Below are 8390 nucleotides of genomic sequence, written 5' to 3' on the forward strand. Positions count from 1 at the left end.
TACAACCTAAAACTTCTTACCTGGGAATATTAAAGACTCATGTTAAAAGGAACCACCAGCTTTCATATGTTCTCATGTTCTGAGCAAGGAACTGAAACGTTAGCTTTCTTACATGGCACATATTTTACATGGAACATATTGCACTTTTACTTTCTTTGTTTGTTTTTTGATTATTTAAACCAAATTGAAAATGTTTCATTATTTACTTGAGGCTAAATAGATTTTATTGATGTATTATATTATGTTAAAAGAAGTGTTCATTCAGTATTGTTGTAATTGGCATTATTACAAATAAATAAAAATTGGCCGATTAATCGGTATCGGCTTTTATGGTCCTCCAATAATCGGTATCGGCGTTGAAAAATCATTGTCGGTCGACCTCTAGTGCGTGTGTACATAGTTGAGATTTCACTGTAGGTCACTTCGGTGGTATAATGCATTCTCAAATATTTTCTAAAACCGCAACTAGGCCAGTTTATTCATCATGACATGCTTTATCTAATAGACACCATCACCCACGCTTCTATTGCTGTACAACAGCACTGTAGACCACTTGTGGTGGGGACACCAACAGTGGGGACACCAATCTGTTAATTATTTTTGTTATCAGCTCAAGTTCCTCCCTCTGATCTTCCTGCTTCCTCTCCCTTAGTGTTGTCACAATACCAGAATTTTTACTTCCATACCAGGTTAAGAAACAATACTCAACACTCTTTACCAAAACAATACCACAGTAAATAAGGCATATTGGCCATTCTGTGACTTTGGTTCTTAATCCAGACACAAACTGAGGGACTGTCTTTCTCCTGCTCAAACATGCTGCCGTGTGAGTCGGTGGCAGCAGCCTGCAGCCCTGCAGTCAAAGGGACGTGTGTGGACAAGACAGACTGCTGTTCCCGGGTCCTGGCCCCGAACCAGGAGTGAGAGAGACAATTCTGTGCCATCTGTTACAGTTCTGCTCTCTCAGCTCTGCTCCACAGTAAAGGCCTACAGTTTGGGACGGGTCAAGAGGGAAGACCAGTTAAAATACAGTCAACTCATTAAACTAATTGACAATTGGCTCCTAATTTTCAAATAGGATTGTCAATTCCATTCTATTTTATTCATTCACAGCCACTGAGATGGAATTGACTCTGCAAGTGTTTTCCTCCTAATCCTTAAAACTGTTGATTTTATTTATTTTTTATTTAACTAGGCAAGTCAGTTAAGAACAAATTCTTATTTACAATGACGACCTAGCAGGGACCTAGCCTCTCACCAACACCATGGTGTTCTCCGTTTTGCTCTAAGACCCCCACAAGCTACGGACTCAGAGGTCGGTACCGCCGATGTGCCAACCTCTGTCTGTAGCGTCCGGACCGTTTGAGATTTATTCACCTTTATTTAACCAGGTAGGCTAGTTGAGAACACCTTTATTTAACCAGGTAGGCTAGTTGAGAACAAGTTCTCATTTACAACGGCGACCTGGCCAAGATAAAGCATTGCAGTGTGAACAGACAACAACACAGAGTTACACATGGAGTAAACAATAAACAATAAACAGATACAAACGAATATGACCCCACTACAGAAAGGGGAGACTCCCATGAAAATGATAGTGTTGTCCCATTTTGCTTTAGGAAGGCCACACCTAGCCTACAGTTCACTAAAGCACATTTAAAAAGGACAGGGAGAGAACATTAGTCTTCTCCCCACTCAAACAGAGCAGGCTCCGTCACTTAACAGCCGCCTCCACTGGCTCTGAGAAAGTCACTCTAAAATGACTTGACAGATGTGAGAATGTTTGTTTTAGGCGGAAGTGGGCCTCTAAGCAGGCCTCTCATACCGAAGTTCCTGCCAGTGCCATCAGCATTGCTCAGGCGAGAGAGTGTGAGTGTGAGCCATCACAAAGCCATAAGTACACACTGCAGAATGACTAAGACATGAATTTGGCCCAGAGCCTTAGTTTCTCAGAACTACCCATTATTTAAAAAGCAAAAAAAATGACTGTCCAAAACCACAAGTGTAGAGGCGCCAAGAAGCATGCCGAGCAATAGCTTTGCACCACAAAATAAGACAAACTCTGGGTAGAAAACTGCCCATTTGTTGCGCAACATTTTAGAAAAGAGAAATGTAACAGGAAATAAGACTACTGGTTTCCAAACAAACAAATCATTATTTCAATGTTTTGTATTCAGACAATCAGGAAGGAAAAAAAAAATCATGAGGCCTAAAACGGCTCTATGACCCACCATGACCCACTAGGCCAGCTATAGGCTAGAATTCTCTCTGATTACACAAGTTCTTAGAGGAGATTGCTGCTGTTAAACCCATTTGAAATGTTATCTAACAACTCAGGGCCTCTAAATCCACACCGGGCACCGAGGCTTTAGTGTTTAACACAGCTCCTGTTTCAATATGAAATAATTGTGCTTCATTTAGATCAGGTCAGTTGCGCAACTTCCTCAGGTTTAGGATTTGGGGTCTAGATCTGGTCGGTTGCTCAACTTCCTCAGGTATAGGATTTGGGGTCGAGATCAGTGAGTACCTTGATCTGATGTGTTACTGGGGAATCCCATGTATAGACTTCCCTCAATGGACCTATCTATGGATTTCATCTCAGAAGGATCCAAAACATCATAAATATATTTATTCTTGGCCAATCTGGCATGAACTGCCCTACTCTGAAAACAGAAAGCCTAAATGGGTAATAACCATTTTTATTGTTCAGAGTAAATTATTCAAAGTATGCCTATTTACTGGGAGTTCAATTCTCAATTGAAAGTAACAATATGACAACATTTTACAGATATTTTTTAATTATCATTTGTCAACTAGGGTCTCCCCACAAACACCTGTCCTATAGGCTACACATGTTACCGTCCCATACAAGTCCCCCACCATCAGCTCTATCAAGCCAGCTGTGACTCAGTGAAATCCAGAGCTAGCTCATCAGCTGTGAGGATAGTAATGATGAGGCGCTGGGGAATTCATGTGTTAGCCAGGAGAGCTCCCCCATGACCACCTCGACAGGCCTGAGCAAGCAGCTGCTGTCAGCCCCACCACAGGGGAATAAATAGGAACAGACCTCCCGGGCAATGTGGGCCGTTATTCAGGGGCAGGAAGTCCCCTTAAGCACTGCTCTTGGATCAGATTTCCCCATTCCAGTCCCAGCATTCACTATATGACACTGGTCTGTGACAAGGGCTTTTGCACTACAGCCAGGGTATTAGGGAGATATTAGCATATTATACTTCCGGGCCGGATATCTTCAGTGGTACAAGCCTGGCTAAGAGGATATTCAATTGACTGAAGAATGCACAACACTTGTGATGGTCAAACAAGAATGTGGGAGTGTCTGATTAGCTAAATATATCCAACTTCAGCCCACACCACCGCCCCAGCAGCTTGCTAACCAACAGTCCATGTCAGACAAAAGTGGAGATGAGATTTTGAAGGCCGATTCATTGATTAACTGCTGGAATTTATGGGACAACATGAAAGTTTCAGCCAATCACAGGTCTGCTTTGTTGTGAGGTTCTGAAATACCAACAGTGACAGCAGTACGGTCACAGAAGTTACCCAAACTTAAGCATTACATACTAGTGTGGCTGCAAATAAACCAAACATCGATACCGTATAACTGAAGGATATGAAAGCTCTCTGTACAATAAACACGGATGAGTTTACAAACAACACATTGACTGAGCTGACAAGGAGGTGTAAGTAGAAGCTAGCTTTTCAGCATTACAGTGACATGACAAGTTTACAAGGATGCAGCTGAAGAACTAGGCTAGGCCTAATTGATGTTTTTTAAGGAGAGTACGTTCGGGTATTACAGTGTAAGGGTTGAAATCTGTCAAGACAGCAGTGGATGTATTGCACTGCATGGCGAAAACGATGATTCAGTCTCGCCTACGCACCATCCTAGTAGAAAGCGCCCCAGATTAAGGCCAAATTATATAACTTCGTCACCCATTTGTGTTTAGAATTGAACAGCTGTCTATTCCACTATGCAGATTCGCCTCGTTTCCTGCATCATAAATATATCTACCGAGGGTAGTGTGTAGTTTGCCAGCTAGGACAGTGAACTAGAATTCGTTGTGCAACAAAAGTGGCATGCAATGATTATTGTTGAAAAGAAACACGGGCAACCCTCAAAACATTCAACACTCGCTAGCTAGCTACATTTGCTACCTAGCTATGTTTACTGTACTGTGATTGCTGATGCAGACAAGAGGCAGCTCACTGTATAACTTGCTCAGTTAGCTAGCTGGCTAGTTACCTACCCATGGTTTCTGCAGGATGCCCAAAAGCCAAACTATTATTGAATGAGAAATATTCAATGGCTACAATATCAAATTGTTTGCGAGGAAGGGAAAGCTACAACTGGAAAGTCCAACCTAACTACCTAGCCAGATTTGTGTTTGAAAACTGTCACATTCAATCGATTCCATTTCTTGCGCAAACATTGCAATGTATGTTTGTAGTCGCCTACCTTGGTATAGTAATACATTTCGTGTTGATATTCTGTGTCGTGATGGCTTTTTCCAATTCATCCAGTTGCCCTGTTTTCTTCAACTTCTTCACCAGGCTTTTCACAGCTTTTTCACACCATTTCTCCTCTTGTCCGTTCTGTTCGCCTTTTTTCCAACCCAAAAGCCTTTTCACAATGGGGGGAGTAAAAGGCAGAATTGACATCTTGAGGTCAGTAAAGTCCTTCCAGTACTGTGGTCCTTGGTTTCGCAAGATACAGATGTAAATATTTTGTAAAACTATCCAAAGGACAAAATGAAGTGGGCGCTTGAACAACGACTTTGTTAAATGTACACATATGCTGCACAAACAAAGTTCATTTCTAGCTACCAATTTTAGCGCACAGACTGGCTCAGCGATTACCGCACCACTCCACCACTACACTGTTGCACACGATTCAAATCAGTAACACTCCGCGGCGAAACGTAGTTCGCTCTAGTCGATTCGAAATGCATTCTTCATCCTCGCCTAAATTAAAGCCGTAGGTGAAAACCAAAGAACATTCGTCATTTTGGACTAAGGATTTTGAATAAAAAAATATATATGTAATATGGCCTCCTCTCATACGCGTTGGTATACGTGTGATTATCAACGAAGTTTGGCCAAGTTCATAGTCATCCGCCGTCGTAGGCTCCGTCTGAAGTCTACCAGAAAATCTGCTTCAAATGTAAACGCAGGACGACTACCCTCTGTAGACTCCCCATTCAGACTGCAAAGTAGATTTGTGAAAGCCCGTTGGCTGCAGCTGACCAAAATGTGCTGCATCTGCATTGCACGGGCCCTGCCTTTCGCCAGGGCCTGCCCCACCAGCTTGGTCCCAGTCCCTGGTCCCAACCCATACCAATTGCCAAGAGTTGTAATAAAAACTCCACATAACGCTCAAGTCTGATACATTATGTAACATTCCACAATGCATGCATCACCATCACTTAATAAAACCTAGAGGCCTACAGAAGATCACAAGGTTCCTTTCATCAATGAGAACTGACATTGTACACAGCAACCTTGTGCACATTGCATAAAGTGTGTAATCTCTGCTCATTATTAGAAGAAAAAAATAACATAAACAATATTTGAGTCCAGAACTCAGGAGAGGCTTTGCTCTTGTCTAACCATTTGGGAACCTTTTTGAAGGGGTCCACCCCCAATGTGTTCCAGATTAATGGACAGAATCCACACAACACACCACTGGAGTACCTGTCATACTTTCCTCTTCTTAGAACACAATCCTAAAACTGTGGCAGTCAAATCAAATGGGATTTGTCACACATGCCGATTAACAAAAGGTGTAGACTGTTTAAAAATAAATAAAAAAATTCACCTTTATTTATCCAGGTAGGCTAGTTGAGAACAAGTTCTCATTTGCAACTGCGACCTGGCCAAGATAAAGCATAGCAGTGTGAACAGACAACACAGAGTTACACATGGAGTAAACAATTAACAAGTCAATAACACAGTAGAAAACAAAGGGGGAGTCTATATACAATGTGTGCAAAAGGCATGAGGAGGTAGGCGAATAATTACAATTTTGCAGTGAGATGCCCACTTACAAGCCCTTTCCAAATCATGCAAAGTTAAACACTAAGAAATATTTGCAAAAAAAGGAAATAGTAACACAATAAAATAACAGTAATGACACGATATGTAAGGAGAACCCGTACCCAGTCAATGAGGTACGAGGTAGTTGAGGTAATAATGACACGATATGTAAGGAGAACCCGTACCCAGTCAATGAGGTACGAGGTAGTTGAGGTAATAATGACACGATATACAAGGAGAACCCGTACCCAGTCAATGAGGTACGAGGTAGTTGAGGTAATAATGACACGATATGTAAGGAGAACCCGTACCCAGTCAATGAGGTACGAGGTAGTTGAGGTAATAATGACACGATATGTAAGGAGAACCCGTACCCAGTCAATGAGGTACGAGGTAGTTGAGGTAATAATGACACGATATGTAAGGAGAACCCGTACCCAGTCAATGAGGTACGAGGTAGTTGAGGTAATAATGACACGATATACAAGGAGAACCCGTACCCAGTCAATGAGGTACGAGGTAGTTGAGGTAATAATGACACGATATGTAAGGAGAACCCGTACCCAGTCAATGAGGTACGAGGTAGTTGAGGTAATAATGACACGATATGTAAGGAGAACCCGTACCCAGTCAATGAGGTACGAGGTAGTTGAGGTAATAATGACACGATATACAAGGAGAACCCGTACCCAGTCAATGAGGTACGAGGTAGTTGAGGTAATAATGACACGATATGTAAGGAGAACCCGTACCCAGTCAATGAGGTACGAGGTAGTTGAGGTAATAATGACACGATATGTAAGGAGAACCCGTACCCAGTCAATGAGGTACGAGGTAGTTGAGGTAATAATGACACGATATGTAAGGAGAACCCGTACCCAGTCAATGAGGTACGAGGTAGTTGAGGTAATAATGACACGATATGTAAGGAGAACCCGTACCCAGTCAATGAGGTACGAGGTAGTTGAGGTAATAATGACACGATATGTAAGGAGAACCCGTACCCAGTCAATGAGGTACGAGGTAGTTGAGGTAATAATGACACGATATGTAAGGAGAACCCGTACCCAGTCAATGAGGTACGAGGTAGTTGAGGTAATAATGACACGATATGTAAGGAGAACCCGTACCCAGTCAATGAGGTACGAGGTAGTTGAGGTAATAATGACACGATATACAAGGAGAACCCGTACCCAGTCAATGAGGTACGAGGTAGTTGAGGTAATAATGACACGATATGTAAGGAGAACCCGTACCCAGTCAATGAGGTACGAGGTAGTTGAGGTAATAATGACACGATATGTAAGGAGAACCCGTACCCAGTCAATGAGGTACGAGGTAGTTGAGGTAATAATGACACGATATGTAAGGAGAACCCGTACCCAGTCAATGAGGTACGAGGTAGTTGAGGTAATAATGACACGATATACAAGGAGAACCCGTACCCAGTCAATGAGGTACGAGGTAGTTGAGGTAATAATGACACGATATACAAGGAGAACCTGTACCCAGTCAATGTACAGAGGTACGAGGTAGTTGAGGTAATAACGAGGCTATATACAAGGAGAACCCGTACCCAGTCAATGAGGTACGTAGTAGCTGAGGTAATAACGAGGCTATATACAAGGAGAACCCGTACCCAGTCAATGAGGTACGAGGTAGTTGAGGTAATAACGAGGCTATATACAAGGAGAAACCGTACCCGGTCAATGAGGTACGAGGTAGTTGAGGTAATAACGAGGCTATATACAAGGAGAACCCGTACCCGGTCAATGACACGATATGTAAGGAGAACCCGTACCCAGTCAATGAGGTACGAGGTAGTTGAGGTAATAATGACACGATATGTAAGGAGAACCCGTACCCAGTCAATGAGGTACGAGGTAGTTGAGGTAATAATGACACGATATGTAAGGAGAACCCGTACCCAGTCAATGAGGTACGAGGTAGTTGAGGTAATAATGACACGATATACAAGGAGAACCCGTACCCAGTCAATGAGGTACGAGGTAGTTGAGGTAATAATGACACGATATGTAAGGAGAACCCGTACCCAGTCAATGAGGTACGAGGTAGTTGAGGTAATAATGACACGATATACAAGGAGAACCCGTACCCAGTCAATGAGGTACGAGGTAGTTGAGGTAATAATGACACGATATACAAGGAGAACCTGTACCCAGTCAATGTACAGAGGTACGAGGTAGTTGAGGTAATAACGAGGCTATATACAAGGAGAACCCGTACCCAGTCAATGAGGTACGTAGTAGCTGAGGTAATAACGAGGCTATATACAAGGAGAACCCGTACCCAGTCAATGAGGTACGAGGTAGTTG

The 8390-nt window shown here is 42.6% G+C and overlaps 1 protein-coding gene across 1 annotated transcript in view; it reads right to left on the minus strand.

The window, feature by feature from the left end:
* Positions 1–5033, minus strand: part of smad3a (SMAD family member 3a) — a 48672-nt gene extending 43639 nt beyond the window's left edge. Inside the window, exon 1 of the mRNA XM_031812743.1 lies at positions 4478–5033. Within this exon, the coding sequence (XP_031668603.1) occupies positions 4478–4680 (203 nt within the window). The 5' untranslated portion in view covers positions 4681–5033. The remainder of the gene's footprint in view (positions 1–4477) is intronic.
* Between the last annotated feature and the right edge of the window lie 3357 nt (positions 5034–8390).

Source organism: Oncorhynchus kisutch, unplaced genomic scaffold (assembly GCF_002021735.2).
Source record: "Oncorhynchus kisutch isolate 150728-3 unplaced genomic scaffold, Okis_V2 Okis03b-Okis08b_hom, whole genome shotgun sequence".
Taxonomy (NCBI): Eukaryota; Metazoa; Chordata; class Actinopteri; order Salmoniformes; family Salmonidae; genus Oncorhynchus; species Oncorhynchus kisutch.